Consider the following 24,493-nt stretch of genomic DNA (forward strand, 5'->3'; position numbering starts at 1 on the left):
GTTACACAGTAACAGTAGTTACTTGATGAATGTGACCTGTGTTTGTCTGCAGGATTTCCCATCTCTGAGGCAATGGGATGGCTGCACTGGGAAGTGAGTGTGCAATGGAATGTGCACACAGAGGACCCTGTGCTTTGGATGAGGAAGAGGATGTGCTCTAGGAGAGTGGAATAATGTGTTAAAATACATAATGAACTAGGGAACTGTCTGCTGGGCTGGGAGGGCAGAACTGAAAAAACTGTGCTGTCTGAGTCATTTAATCTCTGATACTCCTATAGAGGAGCTGCTAATATTGTGAGTCCCAGCTAGGTGGCCCTAGCCAATTAAGGATTCTGGGAAGGGTTAGCAATCAGGAGTATTAGTGACAGGTTAGTGGGTTCTTTCCATGTTTCTCTTCTGCCTCTGTTGTAGAAAGACTAAAAGCTATCTCATGTTGAGTGGAAGGTGTTCAGAGCAGGCCTGTTGAACTGTCATTTCTGCTGTGACTTGGATGGACCATGAGACAGACTGTAGTCATGTTGGTCCATGTGGTTCATGTTGGCAGTGGCCCTTGTTCCCTGAGCCTCCTTTTGTAGAGATTTACAGGGTAAAGGGAGACTGTGGAGCCCTGGAAATGAAGAATATGATGCAGGTTGTATCACTCTCCAGAGTATCCACATGGGCACTGCTTTTGTTGTGTGGTGGGAAGGGATATTAGAAAACTGAATGTCTAGATTCCAGAAGTTTTGAATATCTAATACTAATTTCAGATTTTGTTATAAAGGTTTTAAATATTTTGGTACCTGGTCGGAAAATGATGATATCAAACTTCTTACAGCAAGACATGTTTAGAAGGCTTTTAACATGATGTTGCTGCTAGCCACAATGAAGCAATACAGTGAAGCTTAGTTCCAGGGGACAAAAGGAATTTCTGATGTGCAGAGACTTCTCAGGTGTGCATTGTGTTAGAGAGGTAGATACGGTACAATCCACATCTCCTGCCATATTCCATGTAGCAGGATACAAATTTTAAATAATTTTATGCTTGTTTTGGGATTGGTTATCAGTGGGGCTGCACTGAAAGAAATCTCCTCCATTTGAAAGATAGCATCTATATCATGAGGCTTCTTTTCTTTGGAAGACATCAGTAACTTGGGGAGTCAGAAATAACAGTTTAAGGATCACTTTGAAAAAAACTTTGTGAAAGTTGTGAAGTTTGTGATTATTTAATTTCTGTTCACTTACTATCAAAGGTAACTGGGTAACATTGGTCAAGTTCACATTTTTCCTTACCTAAGTTTTCTTTCGTCTTTTGATTTAAACTTGACAATATTTCACCGCTTTTGTTCTTTGTTTCTCTCCAACCCTATTATTCTTTCACTAATTTTGTACACATTCTTGATTGATGTGCATTTGTGGAAAAAAGAAGTCATATTATATGAATTTGTTTTTTTCTGTAATGTATGACTGCAATTTAACTATATTATTTATTTTCTTTAAAATGGTAGACCTGGGGGTGGCGAGATGGCTCAGTGGGTAAGAGCATTGCCTGCTCTTCTAAAGGACCTGAGTTCAATTCCCAGCAACCACATGGTGGCTCACAACCATCTGTAATGGGATCTGGTGCCTTCTTCTTGCCTGCAGACATATATGCAGGCAGAATATTTTATTTTTTTATTTTTTGGTTTTTCTAGACAGGGTTTCTCTGTGGTTTTGGAGCCTGCCCTGGAACTAGCTCTCGTAGACCAGGCTGGCCTTGAACTCACAGAGATCCGCCTGCCTCTGCCTCCCAAGTGCTAGGAGTAAAGGCGCGCGCCACCACCGCCCGGCCAGGCAGAATATTTTATACTTAATAAATAAATATTTTAAAAAAATAAATTAAATTAAATGGTAGACCTTCACGAATTTTATTCAGAATGTCTCTTATGTGATCAGTTTCTTAAGTTTTTTTGGGGGGGGTACAGTTTCTATGGATAGACTCATTTTTTTTTATTTAGATGCCTGCCTCTTTCCACTTACTGGCATATCTGTGTGTTCCAGTTGTTGCTATCTTCATATTTGAATGTTTGCTACTAAAATCTTTATTTGGATGCATCATATTCCTAAGGATCATTTCTTCTTTATTTACTTAGGATTTTTTTCTTGATTTTAGATAGACTTGACTTATTGGATAATAGGTTTTATGTGTTTTGGCAAGTGGCTCAGCACATATTCTTTTGTGGGAGACCTGAGTTCATACAGTTACACTCAAGTTGGGAAGTTAATAAATCTCTACTATTCCCAATCCAGCAGATCTGACAACCACTGTTTTTTGTATGTCACCTGTATACATATGCACGACATTCTCTCTCATTCACAAGAAATAGCAGTAACCTTCTTTTCAAAAGTGCTTGTGGACTTATAAAGTTGGAGCATAGCAAGTTGCTTTACTTGTACACTGATTCTTCAAAAAATCTGTTCTTTTGAAATTCCTTTTAAAAAGTTTTCATTTCCTCACTGTGATGCTGATTTAGATTCAATCAGCAATAATAGGTAACAAAATGTTATCGAAGTTATCCTAAGACACATTAATTTTTTATCATAAGAGAATGAAATGTTTTAGTAATCAAAACTATTTTCTACAAAGTAAAAACATCAGAAGACTTCAAGTGAATCCCGTGATATTTTTAGAACAGCCCTTCTCACCCAAGCCATTTTCTATTATTAGTAAAGGAGACAACTGGAGTCTATAGGATGCCAGTGATTTCTAGGAGTTTGATTTTGATGAGTATCTTGTAGTTCTTGTTTAATGGGCCATAATATATATTTGCAGATCTGTGTTTGTGTCTTTTTCTATAATGGTGCCATCTATATTTTTGATTTTTTGAACTGTAAACTTATTACATCATTCATTTTCTTGAAAATTATAGACCTTCACCAATTTGTGTTCAGAATATTGGTTATGCTATTTGATCCTTAACTGTTAATTTATAATAGTTTCTGGGATAAACAGTTTTAGCTTTCTTTTATTGATCTTAGATGCTTACCCCTTTCCATTTCCAGGCATGTCTGTGCTTTCTAGTTGTTGCTGTCTTCATGTTTGAGTCTTTGCTGTTTAGCTCATTGACTAGACTAATACATTGTGTTTGGTTCTCTAAAACCTTCTCATATATTATTGTGTCTGTGTGCTTATTAGTCTCAGCTGTCAGCATGACAAAGCCAAGGTTCATCTGAGGGCACAACAATTAAGCGTGTGCTCAGATCAGAATGTCTGGTTTCTGTCTGAAAGACATTATGTTGATTGACGATTGATGTTGGAAGATCTTCCCCTGAGTTGGCAGTGTCTCTAGGCAAGTGGGCCTGGGCTGATGAAGAGAGCTAGCTGAGCACAAGACAGTGACAAGGCAAAAGAGAAAATTAGGCAACAATGGTTCTGCATGTTTTGCCTTCAGTGATTAACTTGAGTTTTGATACTAAACTCCCATAGTGGTGGACTCTGACCTAGGCATAACAACCAAATAGACCTGTTCATTTCCAGAGTTCCTTTTGGTTAGGAAATTTAATCACAGCAACAGAGATGAAAGTAGCAACAAAAAAATGGTACCTCAAAAGGGATTTTGTTGCTGCAGTGGACTTGGAAATATGGACTTTGGAAGAATTTTGAAGATATCAAAACCTTAGATAGAAAAAATCCAAAAGTCACGGAAAGCTCTACACAGTGCATAACTGAGTGTTCTTTTTTTGTTGTTTTTTTTGGCTTGCTTTTTTGTTTTTTTTTTTTTAATTTATTTATTTATTAAAGATTTCTGCCTCCTCCCCGCCACTGCCTCCCATTTCCCTCCCCCTCCCTCGATCAAGTCCCCCTCCCTCATCAGCTCGACGAGCAGTCAGGGTTCCCTGCCCTGTGGGAAGTCCAAGGACCTCCCACCTCCATCCAGGTCTAGTAAGGTGAGCATCCAAACTGCCTAGGCTCCCACAAAGCCAGTATGTGCAGTAGGATCAAAAACCCATTGCCATTGTTCTTGAGTTCTCAGTAGTTCCCATTGTCCGCTATGTTCAGCAAGTCTGGTTTTATCCCATGCTTTTTCAGACCCAGGCCAGCTGGCCTTAGTGGGTTCCCGATAGAACATCCCCATTGTCTCAGTGTTTGGGTGCACCCCTCGTGGTCCTGAGTTCCTTGCTCATGCTCTGTCTTCTTCTGCTCCTGATTTGGACCTTGAGATTTCAGTCTGGTGCTCCAATGTGGGTCTCTGTCTCATTTCATCACCTGATGAAGGTTAATATTCAGGAGGATGCCTATATGTTTGTCTTTGGATTCACATTCTTATTTAGCTTCTCTAGGATCACTAATTATAGGCTCAATGTCCTTTATTTATGGCTAGAAACCAAATATGAGTGAGTACATCCCATGTTCCTCTTTGGAATCTGGCTAACCTCACTCAGGATAGTGTTTTCTATTTCCATCCATTTGTATGCAAAATTCAAGAAGTCCTTGTTTTTTACTGCTGAGTAGTACTCTAATATGTATATATTCTTCCATTGAAGGGCATCTAGGTTGTTTCCAGGTTCTGGCTATTACAAACAATGCTGCTATGAACATAGTTGAGCATATACTTTTGTCATATGATAGGGCCTCTCATGGGTATATTCCCAAGAGTGGTATTGCTGCGTCCTGGGGTAGGTTGATCCCGAATTTCCTGAGAAACCACCACACTGCTTTCCAGAGTAGTTGCACAAGTTTGCATTCCCACCAGCAATGGGTGAATGTACCCCTTTCTCCACAACCTCTCTAGTAAAGGCTATCCTTGGTGTTTTTGATTTTAGCCATTCTGACAGGTGTAAGATGGTATCTTAAAGTTGTCTTGATTTGCATTTCCCTGATCGCTAAGGAAGTTGAACATGACCTTAAGTGTCTTTTGGCCATTTGAACTTCTTCTGTTGAGAATTCTCTGTTCAGCTCAGTGCCCCATTTTATAATTGGGTTGATTAGCCTTTTACGGTCCAGTTTCTTGAGTTCTTTATATATTTTGGAGCTCAGACCTTTGTCAGTTGCGGGGTTGGTGAAGATCTTCTCCCAGTCAGTGGGTTGCCTTTCTGTCTTAGTGACAGTGAACTGACTGTTCTTGTAGGACTTCAAAGCCTGGAATGTTAACTCTACCGGCAGGCAGTAGAGATCAAGGTCATAGGATTTTAGTGGGCAAAAAGGAGGTGATCTGTCCTATCGGTCCTGAGAGATCTGTGTCTCAGGGTTTTCAGGTTAAGTCAATGGCTACTGGGGCACGGTGTGACTTCCAGTTCCTGGCAGATTGATGGACTCACACACAGAGGCATTCAGGCTAATTTGTGTTTCTCTTTATAATCCCTTAGCAGTCAAGGAATCTTGGAAGCTTTACAGGGCAATTGGTCTGAGACAATGAACTAGTATTGCCTGTATAGCTTACAATCTTCATGGCATCCAAGGAACGACAAACTGTATTGAGCCTAGAAATTGCAAATAACTTCTGATTCTTATAAATATATAAAAATTCTGATTGCTCTCAATAAGCTTTCATAGCCTCATCTAGCTCTGGTCCCTCCAGCCTCATTCCTTGTGGCTCTATTAGGTGATATTAATCTTGTAAGTAACTACAGGTGCTTGAAGAATTTATAAAAAATTTTCTAGAGATCATTTTTGTGATCTTTTGGCCTCAAATCTTTCTTCATATTTCCATGTGCCAAGAAAGTTGTTAAGGCAGAATTATAAAGTAATAGACTGATTTCTTAGAAAAAAATATTATTTCTGTTGGATAGTTATTGCTGCTGACGGCTTTAGGTCTACAGTGAAAAAGAAACACATAGAAAGGAATGAAAAAAAAAAGCATTAGGTAATTTCAGATGACAGTCCAGTGGTGAAAAAGAGATTTTCATGGATTTTACACCATTAAAGGGAAGATCCTTGCTCTGCATTGAAAGCCAAGCAATGTACCTTACAGTGTAGAATGTATCCAGTTAATCTCTTAATTTATGGAAGGCAAATGCAACAAAATTCCTTATCTCAGGGCAACATCATACAGAACCTGTAGTCAATTTTGTTTAAGCTTGGTAGAATACTCATATGGTCTGTCCAGCAGAATTCAATTAGGGTTCCCTGAGAAAGGACACTGAGACTGAGGAAAATTTAGATCAAGAGAAATGAAGACACAATCATAGGTTAGACCACTGAAGGCCATAGGACTGAAGGCCAGTACCAAACAGCTCCAAGTTTATATCTTGGACAGCATATATACTGTTTTCAAGTAATGTTCAGTCTCTGAATCTCTTAAATGTCTCCCTACAGTTGTCATCAATTGAGAAACAAAATCTTGAAGCAATTCATCAGGTTTCTGTTTTATCTTAGACAATTCTTGTGTTTTCTTTCCAGTGCCAGGTAATTTATACAAGGCCTTTTTTTTTTTTGCTCGAATATTAAGTTGAGCATATACTGCCACATCAATTTCAACTGATGATCTAAATCTTTATAATCATCTTCTCCTGCTCGCATTTCAAACTTAACAGGCATTGTTAATTTATTTTGGTTTATTTAACTTTATTTTATGTGCATTGGTGTGAAGGTGTCTGATCTCCTGCAATTGGATCTTTATACAGTTGTGAGCTGCCACTTGGGTGCTGGAAATTGAACTTGGGTCCTGTGGAAGAGCTCCCAACCACTGAGCCCTCTCCAGCCCCAGACAGGCATGTTTTGTGCTTTGTTAGTATTAGCTCTAAGATGACATACTCATGGAATTATGATTCCACAATACATAATCTCCTCCAGACAAACAAGCTCTAGCCATTTTTTCCCAATCCACAGGAGGCAAAGCTTCAACTGCTAATTGTCTACAAAATTGCTTGAATAAATAGAGTTTTTGGCCTATATTGATATACAGCATTTTTTAATTCTTTAAGTTGTGTAAAAGGTAAAGACATGTGAATTCTCAGAACATTTCCTTGAGCATCCTGATGTTCTATAACAGAAATAAATTACATCCTTGAATGACTTCTTTCTTGGATCCTCTCTTAATACTTCCATCTAATGGGCTAATACTCAAAGTCTGTTAAAAATTTGCAGACCTTGGACCATAGAGATTATAAGTAATTTTCTTTCTTTAATAGATAATCCTCAGGAGAATCTAAATCTGTCTCTTCTCTGGGGGAAGGCGAGGGAGTGCTCCTTCTTGAGCACTCCATGAACTCCTTTTTGAAATCCTTCATGAGTTTTTTGTTTTTTTTTTTTTTTTTTTTGGCCAGGAAGAAATTTGGACTGCTTCCAGTTTTTTATTTAAAGAGTCCATCAGATTCCTCAGCCCCTTAGTCTCTGACTGTTTTTCAACTGTCTTAGATCACTTACATGACAGTTCTTCAACCTTCATAGATAATAGAGGAAATCTGAATCGGGACACTTAGAAGTCCCTTTTTTGTTTTCACCTAATTATCAGGAATCTCTCTTTTAAATTTTACCTCATCATCAATATCTGATGTGACATCATCAGATGATTTTCAGAATCATTTGCATTAAACAGTTCCTTCACTGAAACAGAAACTTAGTTTTACTCTTAATTCACTTTGGGTGCAATTTCTTTCTTTCAGGACAAAGATCTAAGCTCTCATGAATAAGTATTGAGAGGCTGAAAATACCTACTAGACCATGTACATTATAATATTGCTGTATTTTAACTCCAATGTACCCCCTCATATCTGCATTGCTCAGGAATCCAAGGACAAATTCTTTCAATAAATTCCAAAAATGTATACAGTTGCTGACACCCTACCTTAGCACCTATGGGTTTTACAATATACCTAAATCAATGTACAAACAGCTGTTTGCTGTTTTTCATCCCATAATTACTTTTTACATTCATATGAGAGTTACTTCTTATTCAAGTTACTTCATTCCTTATTTTCCACTTACACAGCAGTTACTAATTTTACACTTATAGAGCAGTTTTCATGCTGCATAGCTAACCTCTTTTGTCTTCTATATACACTCCTGTGTTTACTTTCCTTTGTGTTTACAGCAATGGCTCCCCGAGAAAACTCACTGCAGATCTCCCTTTAACTGAATACTGAGTACAATCCTTCATCCTGCGGTGTCCTTGTGTCTTTCCTCCCACCCCCTTGCACATCCCAGCATTTGGTGCCAACTCTTGAAGCCCACTCATTGGAATTTTCCTCGTGATTCCCTGTGAGTGGATTATGAGACTGAAAAAATTTAGAATAAGAGAAATGAAGACAGAAACATAGGATAGACTGAGAGGACTAAAGGCCAATACCAAACAGCCCCAGCCCTGAGTTTATTTCTCAGCCAGTATATATACTACATACAGTCAATAGGCAGAACAAAGAACAGTTAAGTCAGGTAACCATTTTTTTGCACTATCCTTGGAATACAGTTCAAAGAGGTGCATTATCTTATTCAGCTAAGCAGCTTCTAATGTCTAAGGATGACTCGCTATTGCTGGTCTACACCAGCCCAAATCTTAACTTAAAATGTGTGCTCTTTGAACTGGGCAAAATGTTCTTTCTATGGGCTAACACAGACATTACTCATAGCTCTCAAGGTTACTGGAAAATGCAGAGCAGGCAAGCTTGAAGGCATATGACTTCTTTAAGACAGAAAGAACTCTAACTGAGTTTCAGAAAGAAACTGAGTTATAGTGGACTCCCACATTGGTCTCAGGATTTCATAGAGCTAAGAACTAGTGGCTGGCTGCTCTGCTTCTTGGATTTTTTTAGCTTTCACCCTAATATCTGACTCCAGGTTTTATGAATAAGACCAAATAGAATTTGTGCTATAAATACTAATTCTAAAATAAGTCTTCTTACTTCCTATCTTATTTTCTGCTTAAGTTTCTATCAAGTAAATTAAAATTATGTTTTTGAATTCTGCATATATATAACATATTCTGCACATACTGCACATATTTTGGTATTTTAACCTTTGAACTTTACTATATATAACATTTTCTTTACCTGTTCTTTGGTTGAGGAGCATCTAGGTTGTATCCAAGTTTGGGCTTTTACTAACAATGCTGCTATGAACCTAGTTGAACAAATATTCATGTAGAATTATTTGGTTGTGCATCTTTTATGTATATGCCCAAGAATTGTTTTTCTTTGCCCTTAGGTAGGTTGGTTCCCAATTTTCTGAGAAACTGCAATAATTTCCAGGGTGGTTGTACAAGTTTGCATTCTCACTAGCAATGGATGAGTGTTCCCCTTTCTCAACATCCTCTCCAGCCTAAGCAATCACTGATGTTTTTGATCTAAGCCATACTGACTGGTGTGAGATGGTATTTCAGAGTCATTTTGATTTGCAGGGTTTGGTGCAGTAAGATTGCTGGAATCTGGTAGTGACACATTGCTCTGTCTGTTGTTGATTGTGTTCTTTCCTTTGGACCAAGAAGTTGGGCTTGTGATTGTGGTTTAAGTGCCAATCTCTCAGTTTGTCTTTGTTGGATGGGTTTTTGCTTCCATGATTTCTGTTTGTTCTCTGGTAATCTAGTCTGTGTGGCATAGGGTTGAACTGGGGTTCTTTTTTAAGGTCTTTTGGTAATTTATTTTCTTAAAACAAGAATACAATCTATTTCCTTTATACATACCAATCAAAGTTGCTATTCCCTCTCCTCAACTTATTGCCTCCACAAACCCTCCCACCCCACTAATCAAATTTCAGAGAGCATAAGGCACAGGCACACTGCATGGGGAATTCCACAGCCCTCCCTACTGTATCTAGCCTGAGCAAGGTATCATCTAAACAGACTAGGTTCCCAAAAAGCCAGTACATGCACTACATCAATTTTGGGACTGAAATTCTTGCGGTATGTGTAGCCTTATTATAGCATGGAGTATGAGCCTAAGGAGGTTAGGACTGCAAATGGAAAAGAAGGGGGAACTTGGGGAAAGTGTTGAGGGTGTAGAGGAGATTTGGGGAGGTCTGTGAGCTGGTGGCTTATATGGAATTCTGGCGGTGGTTTGTCCTTTGAGCCAGGGGTCTCCACCCAAGTTGGAAGCTACAATACAGACATGATGAGGAGAATGGGTTTTTGGTTAGTGTTGAGGGTTTTTGAAAGAATGGAGGAAGTCTATGTGAATTGTTGATGGTTGCCATGGCCTCTGGTCCAGCATGTGGTCTTTTCCTTCAGTTTATCTACTTGTTCTTCGTGTGATGTGTCCTGTACTTGAGCAGAGGCTTTCCACCCAATGTGTAGGTTGTGGTAACTGTAGAGTTGGTTGGGGATTGTGTCTGGGAATGCAGTGAGTGTGTTAGTTTCATAGACTGGTGGACTGCCTGCCTGTTCTTCTGGCTGTGATGATGCGCACATGAGCAAGGATTTTCTGGTTGAATTTGGGGATGAAGCACAACTATATTCCTTTTTCTGAATGGGAGTTAATCCTATGCCATTGCATGTTGGAAATCCTTTCATTTTTTACTTGAAATCTCAAGATGTGTCAGACAAGACATTGGCTGTAATTCAATCAAGAAGAGTTTTGGGATATTTGTGCTATATGGGTTATTAGAGATTATGAAGATCAAAGAACTCAGACTAAATGCATTTTCATCTTTTCTCTTTTATTTATTCTTTTCTCATACAATACATGTTGACTGCAGCTTCCACTTCCTCCACTCCTTCCAGTTTCCCCCAGTCCTCATTCCTCCAGGTCCATTGTTCCTTTTTCATCTGTCATATAATAGAAAGCCTCCATGGGATATCAAAGAAACCCTTCATAAAAAGGTTCAAGAAAACTAGGTAAAATTCCTTATCAAAACTGGACAAAGAAAATTAATAGGAAGTAAAAGGTCACAAAATTTGGCAAGAGTAAGAGACACCAAGAGTTCTACAGTTAGTAATCACACAAACACCCCAAGCTAACAACCAAAGCATGCATGCACAAGGTACATACAGAGCTGTTCATGTTTCATGATTGTCACTTCATTTTGTCTGAGACACTGTGAGACTTGTTGATTTTGTAGCTTTGGTTTTCCTAGGTTCCTCAACCCCTCCAGATGCTACATTTTTTACCCCTTCCTTCCACAGGACTCCAAAAACTCAAGGTAAAGTTTGGGTAGGGATTTCTGCATGTGTAACCATCCGCTGCTGGAAGAATTCCCTCTGGTGACATTTGTGCTGGGAATTGATCTATGATTTTAGATATGACTCAGTTCATTTCTTTTTTCTTGTTCAGTTGTATTTGGTTCTACCCTAATTCTGGAAGCCATCAAGTTCTGGTTCCTGGCCATCCTGCAGTATCAGACATTGGCTTCCTCTCACAGCTTGGACTAAAAGTTAGACCATCATTGGTTGTTCACTTCACAAACTCTGAGGCACGTTTTCCCCAGTGTATCTTGCTAGCAGAACAAGTGTAGTTCTAAGTTTAGTGACTGACTTTGTGTCCAGTCCCACCGATGGGAGCCGTATGTATTTACAGAACAAGGCTGGTTCAGCCTCTGCATTGCTCACTACTAGGAATCTTCAATAGTGTCTTTCTTGTAGTTCTGGAAGTTTGCAGTGTACTCTTTCCACATCTCCTGCAAAAAGCTCCCTTATTCCTGTCATCTCTCCCTCCTATTCTTCATCCCTGTCCCTTGCTTACTTGATTTTTCCTGTTCCCATCTGCACCTTCCAGTGAATCCACAAAATCTATTCTGTCTTCACAAAGAAATCCATGCATGGCCCCCAGAGCCTTTCTTGTTACTTAGCCTTTCTGCATCTATGGCTTGTACTGTGATTGACTGTGATTACTATGGTTGTTCTTTACTTAACTGCTCATATCCACTTTTAACTGAGTGAACCATGTTGGCTTATATACTTCTGGGTTGCCTCACTCAAGATAAAAAATAGTCGTGCAACAAGACAGCAACCAAATAATTCAAATATGGTGCAGTACACCTCTAAAGAGAATTCTCAGTAGAGGAATCTAAAATAGATGAGACACGTTTAAAAATATGTTCACTATCATTAGCCATCAGGAGATTTCATCATAAACCTGACAGAAAGGATAAGTTCAACAACACAAGTGACAGCTAAGGCTCCAAGGATGTGGAGCAAGGGGACTCATTGCTCTTGCAGTGCAAACTTGTCCAGCCACTGTGGAAATCAATATGCAATCCTTGAATATTGGGAATCAATCTACCCCAAGACCCAGGTGTCCCACTCTGTGCATAATCCCAAAACATGCTCATCCCTCCTACCACACGGATACTTGCTCGACTCTGTTCATAACAGCCAGAAACTGCTGTGTCCGTGAGAGATTGTGTTGATTGCTGACTGATGTAGGAAGCCCCTAAGAAGGTGGACCTGTGCTGGGGTATGGAGCATTCTGAGCATGAGGTAGAGACTAGGCAAAGAGAAAGGCTGTAAGCAGTCTTAGCAAGTGTGTTTTGCCTTCAATTGTTAGCTTGCAGTTTCTCCTACACTTCCAAAATGATTGAGTGTGATTTGACACAATCAATGAAATAATCCCTTTTACTGCCTGAGATGCTTTCAGTTTGAGGATTTAATCACAGTAGCATAAAAGCAGGTTAGCACAAACAATTACAACACAAAAGTTGATTTTGTTTGTCAGTATAATATAAGAATGATGACTTTTGCCAGAGTGTGGAAGATATCAAGTTTTTTTTTAAATTTTTTCATTTAATTATTTACACCTCCTTCCCTTTTCCCTATCCCCTCCAACGCCTCTACACCCTCTCCTCCCTCTCCCACCCTGCTTGAGAGAGGGCAAGCAACCCTGCCCTTTGGGAAGTCCAAGGCCGTCTCCCCTACATCCAGGCCTAGGGACCTGTGCATCCATATAGACTAGGGTCCCAAAAAGCCAGAACATGTGGTAAAAATAAGTTCCATTGCTCTTTTCAATGGCTTCTCAATCAGCCCCCATTGTCAGCCACAATCAAAGAGTCTGGTTTGATCACATGCACATTCGGACCCTTTCCAACTAGACTTGGTGTGCTCACAGTAGAACAGAAAGTGTAGAATATATATGCATTAGAGTACGATGCAGTGGTAAAAAAAAAACAAGGACATCTTGAATTTTGCTTGCAAATGGATGGAAAACACTATCCTGAGTTAGATAACCCAGAGGCAAAAAGATGAATATGGTATGTGCTCACTCATTTGTGGACTCTAGCCATAAACCATGGTCATTTAGCCTATAGTTCACAAGCCTAGAGAAGCCAAATAACAAGGTGAATCCAAAGAAAAACATTTATAGATCTTACTGGAAATTGGAAGCAAACAAGATTGCAGGGCAAAAGTTGTGACCATGGGGGAGGGGACAGGCATGGGAGTGAGGTTTGGGGAAAGGGGAGAGGGAGAGAGAAGGGAGAAGGGAAGGACTGGCAATAGCTTGTGGGAGGTGGAGGGTGGAGATGGAGGAAGGGCTGATGTAGGAGCAGGGAAGAAGATAGCTACATTAAAGCATCCATTTTAAAGTTGGCAAGAGACTTGTCTATAGAGCGGATCCTAGGTGTCCATGGGGATGTCCCCAGCTAGGGCCTGAACAGCAGGGGAGAGGGTGCCTGAACAGTCCTTGCCCCACAGTCACACTGATGATTATCTTGAATATCACCATAGAATCTTCATCCAACAATGGATGGAGATAGAGACAGAGACCCACATAAGAGGAATGGACTGAGCTCCCAAGGCCCTGTTGAAAGGCAGAAGGAGGGAGAAGATGAGCAAAGAAGTCAGGACCATGAGGGGTTTGTCTACCAACTGAGGCAGATATCAAGATTTTTATGTGACAAAAAATAGAAACTTGAACATAATGAACTGTTCTTGTAAGACCAAGAAAATGAAAATGTAATGGCAGAAAGTGGGTATTGAGATCATACGATTTCAGTTGAAAATAAACTTGATTAAAAAAACCCTAGCATGCCGGGCAATGGTAACACACGCCTTCAATTCCAGCACTTGGGAGGCAGAGGCAGGTGGATCTCTGTGAGTTCAAGATCAGCCTGGTCTACAAGAGCTAGTTCCAGGACAGGCTCTAAAGCTACAGAGAAACCCTGTCTCAAAGAACAAAAAGAACAAACAAACAATAAATACCAAACCTGAACTCTTTTTTCTGTTTTTTTTTTTTTTTTTTTTTTGTTTTGTTTTGGTTTGGTTTTTGTTTTCCAAGACAGGGATTCCCAGTTTAACAGTCCTACCTGTCCTGGAACAACTGGAACTAGCTCTTGTAGACCAGGCTGGCCTCAAACTTAGAGAGATTCACCTGCCTCTGCCTCCCGAGTGCTGGTGTTAAAGATATGTGTCGCCACTGTCCAGACTTTTGTGGATATTTTAGCTCCAATGTTTTTTATTCTGCCTATGCTCTAGAAATTTAGAAATGCCAAATTAAAATGTAATGGCTCCTGTTGTTTTCTCCTTCTGTTGCCTCTTCTTTCTTTTTTCCTCCCAGATTTTCCCTCCCATTGATTCTCTTTTCCTGGCAGCCCTGCCTGTCCTTTCTTGTCATGTGACAGGTCATTCAAATATGGTTTAGAACAACCAGTTATTTTAGATAGGCAAACTATCACAGCTTCACAGAGCTAAACCAATGCAGCAATTCTTTGCATCATTAAAACAAACATTCCACAGCATAAATAATATAACACATTTTAAAATGTGATTTCACAGCACGGTGGTTTCCATTTTGATCCCAAAGATGTTAAAATACCTAAGGTATGACACAACTTCCATGGAGACCTAGCCACTTATAGTGATGGGAAGTTACCAAAGAGAGAAATGCATGAGAACTTGCAAGGAAAAGGCCATTTAAGTCATTTGAAACTGAAGCCCATACATGTGACAAGAGAGCTACAAGATTTGATGTTTGCCCTGCCCTGCTTCGGTCTTGCCTTGGTTGAATCTTCCCTTACTGTGTCTTTATTTTTCTCTTTTGGAATGTTAATGGGATTTTGTACCATTGATGTTAGAAGGAGGTAACGTGTTTTCAGGTTTCATAAGATCTTGCTGTGAACAGATTATCCTGAGTGCCAGATGGCATTACACATTTGGACAGTGTAGGGACCATTGCAGATGAGGATCATTAAATGTCTATCCTTGAAATGACAAAATGCAATTTTTCCATTGTTGACCATGAACCAATAGTGGCTGGGGTCAGAATGAACTTGATTGAATGAACAACCTCCCAGAAAAGATCACAAATATGAACAAGTTTTTCTCCTTGATAACTTTCTTTCAACTTCCTGTGAATCTTTAGTAGGAGAAGCCTGTCTAGATGATATTCCTCATTATCATAATGAGTCTGAATACCATGAACTAATTCCTTAACACTTGTATCTACTGTTTTGTGCTTGACAACAAATCAAGCCAACTTCCTACTTATACTGAAATTTTTTTTGCCATCATTATGGGTTTGATCTCTACATTCTATATCTTGCCTATATTCTATAGGTAAAAATGAGATATAGCAAAATCAGTTGCTATTTAAGGAGTTGGGCAACATGCTATTTTAATTGCTTTGTTTGCTTGTCTAAGTAGCCCTTACTGTGTCTCTCCAAATTCCTCAAAGTTTAGGAGGACATCATTTCTGGCTCTATTCATTTTTATATTATTGGGTGATAGCCCTGTAATATACATTTTTTAATATGTCAAGTATATGCTGCTGTGCTGAGCTTCACATATATCTTGAATTTTAAAATTTGAAAGAGGGTATCACTCTGATTCCCAGGATACCATGTATTTATGACATTAATACTGCCTGAGCATTCTGAGTCAGTTAATTGCAGGTGCATGAACTTATTGTGATTTCTTATGCTTCATTTGATTTTTTTAAATCAATATAACTATTTTATATGTCTGCATGGATATTCATTACCTGGGTACCTGGTCATCAAGATGATCTAAAGATCTCAGAATTCCTCATCATAGAACAATGGAAAGTTGTGATCCCCATGTAAGTACTGGAAAATGTGCCCAGCTCCATTCAAGACCAGCAAGAACTCTGAATTACTCTACCTTCTCTCCATCTCTTTGTTGATTATTCATGACCAACATGTATATTTCTAGTGTTTTCATCTGTGCATTTTAACTGCTTTACACGTGAAGTTCCTTTCTACAAAAATGTTTTTAGACTTACAGTTTAAGTTATGACACTTCAGATATCTGGAAAATGAATACAGAACTGGATTGAATGGAAAATTATTTAGAAGAACTTCAATAAAAGCCTTTCAGTTCTTTCTATTCCATTTTTTGGTTTCACTGATTTTTACACTGGAGACAGGGTCTTAATGTTTACTTCCACCTGTCCTGGACATGATTGCATAGACTTGACTGGCATTCAATTCAGAGACAAATATACCCACCTGTTTTTTGAGTATTTTGTTTAAATGCACAATAGAACAATATACCCAGGGTGTCCATATTACTTTTTTTGTGTGGTCTGTAACTCTTCATACAATTTTCTCATGCATACTATATAGTGCTGATCTTTTTTGTTGTTTCTTGCTCTCAATAGACCTTGCTCTTATGACAGAGTTGACTCTGCTTTTCAATTTCCCTCTATAGTGACTGTCTATGCCATGGCATAAGAGTAAGGAACATCAGAACCATCTATCTAAACCCTGAAAGAAGTATGCATTTCCATCTTTGTCACTGTGGTGCTTTCTATTTTACACATGTTGTGTATTTTAGAAGGTGGTGACCTATGATGATGTGCACATCAACTTCACCCGGGAAGAGTGGGATTTGCTGAATCCTTCCCAGAAGAATCTCTATAAGGATGTAATGCTGGAAACCTACAAGAACCTCATTTCTATAGGTAAAAATGAATTTGCTTCATGTTTCAAAATACGGAAACAACTTTTCCATGGTTAAGGATGTTGTTCTGCAATTTGATTTAAAAAGACGAATGAGGTGAATACAGCAGTCATAGTTCTTAGGTGCACTTAAGATAATAAACTAAATATTGTACATTGTTAAATGATATAACATATATTCTGGTCCTGTATTTTAGGATACATTTGGGAAGACCATAATACTGAAGAACATTGGCAATGTTCTAGAAGACATGAAAGGTAATTTTCATGTGCAAGTTGATAACAATGTGCCTCTGATGAGACTGCACTTTCTCCTAGAACTTTTAAAAAAAAAGCAGCAATGGAAATAAGCAGAGCTTTAAGTGCATAGATGGTTATTAAATACTCACATCCATATACCTCAATTTCATGTACATGAGTTATTCTTCCTTTCCTATGTGTATCAGACACTACACTTGATATAAGCTTATGAGCATAGAGACATGGAAAGATTTAACATACCTCTCCTTAAGAACAGAAAGAAGATAGGCAGTAGTTTCCACATAGAGTATACTTGTTAAATTTGATTCAAGTATACAATACTGATGGTTTTCTACAATCATTATTAATATAAAAACATTACAAAAATGTCCCATGAATTCTAAGTCTGTGCAAATCCTTCTGAATGTCCTAGTTCACTTAGCAAAGGAAATAAGATACACATTGTAGTAAAATTTATGAATGCATTAAAGTTGGTAAAGCTCTCAGTGTATTCAGTTGTCTTCAAAAGTGTGAATAATATCATATAAAAATATTTTTGTAAATGTGAAAAGGTAAACCATGAAACAAAGGAATTTATCATCATACTTATTTTCCTAGATGCAAACTGACCCCAACTAAAAAGCAAACATGATTTTAAACAGAGTTATGAAACCTTAATAACTAATTCCTATTTAGAATTGGAACAAGTACCAAATTAAATTCATACAGATATAAGGTTCAACATTTATTGAATGTGGTAAAGCTTTTAAATGTGCCAATTATCCTTGCAGGATTGAAAGAAACCAAAATGGTGACAAGAAACTTTCAGAGTATACTCAATGTGTTAAAGCCTTTTTTGATGACACCCACTTTCTAAAGAATGAAAAAAGACATACTGGAGAAAAACAGTCTAAAATTAAGCAGTGTGGGAAAGCCTTTGCTTATCACAGTTATATTCAAGTGCTTAAAAGAAAACACACTGGAAATAAACCCTATGAATATAGTCAAGGTGATAAAGACTTTGCTCTTTATGAAAGTCATCCAAGTCATAAAAGAACACATACTGGAGAGAAACCCTATGAATGTAATCAGTGTGGTAAGGCCTTTGCAACTCAGAGTAGTCTTCAAGTGCATGAAAGAACATATACTGGAGAGAAACCTTATGAATGCGATCAGTGTGGTAAGGCCTATGCATGTCAAACTGCACTTCAAAAGCATAAAAGCATACATACTGGAGAGAAATCCTATGAATGTAATCAGTGTGATAAGGCCTTTGCAAGTCAGAATAGTCTTCAAATACATAAAAGAATACATATTGGAGAGAAACCCTATGAATGTAATCAGTGTGAGAAGGCCTTTACACGTCACAGTCATCTTCAAGTGCATAAAAGAACACATACTGGAGAAAAACCTTATGAATGTAATCAGTGTGGTAAGGCCTTTGCATGGCACAGTCAACTCCAAGTGCATAAAAGAATACATACTGGAGAGAAACCCTATGAATGCAATCAGTGTGATAAGGCCTTTGCACGTCACAGTCATCTTCAAAGGCATGAAAGAACACATACTGGAGAGAAACCCTTTGAATGTAATCAGTGTGGTAAGGCCTTTGCACAAATCAGTCATCTTCAGATGCATAAAAGAACACATACTGGAGAGAAACCCTATGAATGTAATCAGTGTGATAAGGCCTTTGCAAGTCAGAATAGTCTTCAAATGCATAAAAGAATACATACTGGAGAGAAACCCTATGAATGCAATCAGTGTGATAAGGCCTTTGCAAGTCAGAATAGTCTTCAAATGCATAAAAGAACACATACTGGAGAAAAACCCTATGAATGTAATCAGTGTGGTAAGGCCTTTGCACAAAACAGTCATCTTCAGATGCATAAAAGAACACATACTGGAGAGAAACCCTTTGAATGTAATCAGTGTGGTAAGGCCTTTGCACAAATCAGTCATCTTCAGATGCATAAAAGAACACATACTGGAGAGAAACCCTATGAATGTAATCAGTGTGATAAGGCCTTTGCAAGTCAGAATAGTCTTCAAATACATAAAAGAATACATACTGGAGAGAAACCCTATGAATGTAATCAGTGTGGCAAGACCTTTGCACGTCACAGTGATCTTCAAAGGCATAAAAGAACACATACTGGAGAGAAACACTATGAATGCAATCAGTGTGATAAGGCCTTTGCACGTCACAGTCATCTTCAAATGCATGAAAGAACACATACTGGAGAGAAACCCTATGAATGCAATCAGTGTGATAAGGCCTTTGCACAAAACAGTCATCTTCAAATGCATAATAGAACACATACTGGAGAGAAACCCTATGAATGTAATCAGTGTGGTAAGGCCTTTGCACAAATCAGTCATCTTCAGATGCATAAAAGAATACATACTGGAGAGAAACCCTATGAATGCAATCAGTGTGATAAGGCCTTTGCACGTCACAGTTATCTTCAAATGCATAAAAGAACACATACTGGAGAGAAACCCTATGAATGTAATCAGTGTGGTAAGGCCTTTGCACAAAACAATCATCTTCAGTTGCATAAAAGAACACCTACTGGAAAGAAACCCTATGAATATAATCAGTGTGGTAAGGCCTTTGCATGTCACGGTCATCTTCAATTGCATAAAAGAAAACTGGAGAGAAAGAAACCCTATGAATGTTTTTAGTGTTAAAAGGCCTTTGCATGTCACAGTAGTCTTCAGTTACATAGAACACATACCTGATAGAAACAGTATAAATGTAATCAATGTGGTAAGGCCATTAAAAGTAGCAATCTTCTTAAATTGCATAAAAAATATTCTAGTGAGAAACCCTATGATCATAATTATTTTGGTAAGGCCTTTGCAAAACACAGTCATCTTCAATTGTACAAAAGATCACAGAGTAGAGAGAACCCCTATGAATGTAATCCGTCTGGTTAGGTCTTTGAAGACCACTGTACTCTTCAAGGATAAGAGATCACACAGTGTACGGAAACTTTATGAATGTATATCAGTGTAAGAAAGACTTTTCACATCTTATTCATCTTCAAATGCATAAAAGAACACAGACTGGAGAGATAACTGTCAATGGAATCTGTGGTAAATCCTTTGTCACAATCATCTGCAAATACTAGGAATAAACCATCCTTTAGAAAAGCTCTATAAATTTAATATGTGTATTCTTCAAACCATGAGAAAAATCATACCATAGTAAAACTCTATAAGTGAATTTAGTGTTTTAATGTTTTGTACTTCATACTTTTGTGTGTAATCAATCTGATAAAGCTTATGCATATTACCCTAATCATTTGTACCTATGGAAGAAACTGAGGGCTTATTCTAACTTATTTTTTAAAGATCTGAAGCCAACACACACACACACAGTTAACCAACATCAGTTATTGGTTATAAAAATGTATAGTGTAAAAATCTGTTCAAGCACTATGATATCTCTTTTTATTTTGTTTGAAACAGCAAACTAGTGGGCATAACCTTTTTTGTAGCCTTAGGAGTAGGAGAAAGGGCAAGTCAAAGAAACACACGTCAGACCTGAAAGCAGAGCCAAAGGAAAGCACTTTTTCTCTGAATCTAGAACTAGTTAAAGAAACAACATCTCCCTGAAAACAGCACAAACATTAAAAAGTGCCAGTGAAAGAAACACACTCTCAAAATACAACCAAATAATAAAGCCCCACATTCCACCCTTCTCCAAGTGAGCACTAAAGTAACGAATCCTTCAGTATGAAATCCAGCCCATCTGTGATCTTGCTCATGATCAGGGATTAAAATCTAACAAATTCCCTCATTCAAAATCTCCTATGATGCCCCCTGATCCTAAGAAGCCCTATATGAGCCATATGTCAATTCGGTATGCACCTGTCCCATTCAACACTGGCAGGGGTATTTATAATCCAGATTTCTTCCCTTTCAAATAAGAGGGCAGTGGAACATGTGCGTGCTCACGTGGGCATTTCTGTGAAGACATTCTTTCACTGGAATGCTTCCAAAACTTCTCGAGTTGTGCTGACATACAATTGTTACTTCTGTTTGGAAACCCGTATGAGAATTGAGCTCATCCCAGATGTGATGGATCACTTTTAACTTTTCTGGACACAATCAAAGATTTTTTTGTTTCATATCCCTGCAGCTCTTTAACTGCAAGCAGACAATTTGCTACTGCCCCATTTGCATGAGCATGTCTCTCTGTAGGATCTCTGCCCACGTGAGCATGCACGTGAACCCCTGCCCTCTGTAGGAGCTGCTGGCAGGCTCTGGGCCAGAGAACAACAAAGGAAGGCGATCAGTGTCTTGCGTCTCTTTGAGAAGCTTTCCTTTTGGGACCCAAAGTTCTCATACTGATCCAATAAAAATTCACAGGAGGCTAAAGTCAGAGGCAGCCTGTCTCAACGCTTTCAGGATCTAAAGGGTGAATAGACAAAAATGTACAGTTATGACAGACAAGCAGGTACTGGGACCACTTAATATTTCTAGAAAGATAATCACAAAACAGCAATGTAGTAAGAGTCAAAACACAGCCCTAGAAAACATGCACTCATTCATTCACACACACCTTTGTAAAGCTCTAGATTTATACTTCATTCTGTAGGAAACCAGGAGCACACATTTCTATACATTTCAAAAACTGAAGCAATTGTTGTTGTCCTTCCTTAGTACCCCCGGCCTTTAAAAATATCTATAAGAAGTGTAGAAACACCTTTTTGCTATTTTCATTCTTAAAAATTATATACAAGTTACTTCCTATTCTACAGTGACGTATTTTACAATTATACTTGAGTCACTTCTTACTTGTTTTTCATGCTGTGCTGCTAACCTCTTTTTTATATTTACACTGTGCAACTGCTGATACTCCTGGGATATCCTTAATGCACCTCACAGCACCATTGGAATTTGTGGTGTCCCTATGAAGACACTCCTCCCCAGAGAGCTGCACAGCTGGATGTCCCCTGTAGGAGCTGCTCCTACAAGGTCAGCTATGGTTCCTGGATAGGGGATTCTCAAGGCCAAAGAAAAGTCAGAAGAAACAGAAGAAAGGATAGAATTGGGAGTTGTGTCCAGTCATGCTGAAGCAGCCAAACAGCCCAGGATATCTTTCAGAACTTCCTTAAATGCCAGAGCAGAAGAAAGCACAGCACAGATGGTCAGTCAGTATCTGACCACAAGGTCATTCCTGTCCTTGAGTTAGCAGCCTCCTCACCACATTTATCTGAACCTAATCCCAATTTTCCATATACATTAAATTATCATCTGAGGTAAACTAAGGATTATATTCCTTGATAGTTTCAAGACACATCTCTAAGTCTGATATAGATACATGGGTGCCATGAGTTTCCAGCAAATGCTTAGTCATAGACAGAAGCAGAGAAAAGTTACCTTGTCCCATTACCCGGTAATTACTTTTATTATTATCCATCACTCCTGATATTCTTTCAGGGTCCCTGTTTTAGGCACCAATTGTTGGGGTCTCTTTCCCAACTACTTCGGTTATGGAGACCCTGGGTAGTACCACAGAAATCAGAACACAAGGGATGCAGGGTAGAAGATACAACTGCATACTTTATTGCAAAGCCAGTGCACTCCAATAATACTCAAATCACAATCCAAGCTAGGTTCTCATAATACTTGAAATAGTTACAAAAACTACCAACTTTGTTACAATTTATTTCAAGAGTTATGTGTCCTAGTTAATATAAAGAAGACTGCTGTTATGGAAATAACTTTAGCTGTAATATAATATATAAACACACCTCATCAGGAGACAAACCACAACCTAATCATAGTGAGTGAACTACAGTGCACTTCTGTGTACTCAAGGACTGTCTATTGGCAGGAAAATTTACTAATACAGGAGGTGTTCTTTCTACTTACTTGGCCTGCCAAGTATGTCAATAAGAGTGCCACCTCAAGTCACCCCTGTACAGTTTCTTTGAAGTTCAAAATAGCCCTCCACAGTGGCGTTGTGTTTCTGCATTAGCATAATCTTTGACTGGATCTACTGAACCTCTGGTTTCTTTCTGTCCTTGAGTTGTTCTCATGGGTATCTTCATCATAGTCACTGGAATTTAAACACTACAGCTATTTATTGTAGATTTATCTCAAGTTATTTTTCTGTATTTGAAAATTTTTCATACCTACACACCAAAGGAAGAAATAAAAGAGGATTTAAAAAAGAAAGAAAGAGTCAGCAGAACTGTTTTTGTAGGACCAGGAAAATGAAAATATAATGGCAGAAAGTGGGTACTGAGATCCTAGGATTTTAAAATAAACTCAGTAAAAAAGTTAAGCCTGAGTTCTTTTGTCTGATTTTTTGTTGTTTTTGTTTTTCCAAGACAGGGATTCCCTGTGTCACAGTCCTACCTCTCCTGGAACTAGCCCTTGTAGACCAGGCAGGCCTCAAACTCTGCCTCTGCCTCCGAGTGCTGGGATTAAAGGCATTTTTCCCCACTGCCCAGCTCTTTGTGATATTTTAGCTCTTAATTTTTTTCTTATTCTGCCTATGCTCTGGAAATGTAGCAATGCCAAATTAAAAGGTAATGGGCTAATGTCTTAAATGGAATATTGAAGCTGTTCAGTGGTTATCACGGATGACTTGTTTAGGTTCACAGTGGAAAACAACCGGTAGGAGAGAAATAAATTAAGAATAGTTTCAAAGGGCATTTATGTGTTAATACAGGCAGGAATTTTCAAAGAGTTTATCATCATTACAGAAAAGCCATTGCTCTGGAGTGGAAGCTTATCAAGGTGCCCTAAGGGTAAGACTCTATCCACATAAACCTTCAATTTAGGGAAGGCATGAGCCAAGTGATTCATAGTCTTAGGAAACTACTTCATTCAGAACCTTCTGCACCTGTGGTCCAAGCATGTTAGTGTCCTTTGCATTTATAAAAACCAACTTCTCAGCATCACCAATAGTGTGTTGGTCTTGGAAACAAGAAAGAATAAGATCGTGGATTTTTAGTTTATAGTTACAGTTTATCATTGTTGCAGGCATTTGGCAGAGTCAGAAGCCCAGGGAGGACAGAGTGGGAGTTTATTGAATGAAGCTGTGAGCATTGAAGCCTGGTGTTGTTGGTTGTTTCTTTTATTCTTGTGTTCTTTTAGACACTGCCACCCAGTTCTCAATTAAATTTCACACATGGAGGCTTATTTTTTTTATAAATGCCTGACCTTAGCTTGCTTTGACCTGTTTCAAGGCAGGTTGTTTTTCAATTATTCTTTCTACCTTTTCCCTCTGGCTTTATCTTTATTCTGTTTCCTCTCTTTATTTCTTATTCCATGGCTTGCTGTGTAACTAACTAGATTAATGGCTCCTGTTGTTTTCTCCTTTTGTTGTTTCTTCTTTGTTCTCCCAGATTTTTCATCCCATTTATTCTCTTTGCCTGCCAGCCCTTCCTATCCTTTCTTGCCATGTGATTGGTCACACATTTTAGGCCAACCAGGTATTTTAGTTAGGCAAAGTATCACAACTTCACAGAGCTAAACCAATGCAGCATA

The 24,493-nt window shown here is 38.6% G+C and overlaps 1 protein-coding gene across 1 annotated transcript in view; it reads left to right on the plus strand.

Moving 5' to 3' along the window:
• The window catches only part of LOC142839753 (uncharacterized), a 47,301-nt gene extending 27,641 nt beyond the window's left edge, over positions 1-19,660 (plus strand). The window contains 5 exon segments of the mRNA XM_075956037.1: positions 15,819-15,876; positions 16,614-16,740; positions 16,936-16,996; positions 17,770-19,540; positions 19,543-19,660. Of these exon segments, the coding sequence (XP_075812152.1) occupies positions 15,856-15,876; positions 16,614-16,740; positions 16,936-16,996; positions 17,770-19,540; positions 19,543-19,572 (2,010 nt within the window). The 5' untranslated portion in view covers positions 15,819-15,855 and the 3' untranslated portion in view covers positions 19,573-19,660.
• The last annotated feature ends 4,833 nt before the right edge of the window (positions 19,661-24,493 follow it).

The sequence above is a fragment of the Microtus pennsylvanicus genome, chromosome 22 (genome assembly GCF_037038515.1).
Source record: "Microtus pennsylvanicus isolate mMicPen1 chromosome 22, mMicPen1.hap1, whole genome shotgun sequence".
NCBI lineage: Eukaryota > Metazoa > Chordata > Mammalia > Rodentia > Cricetidae > Microtus > Microtus pennsylvanicus.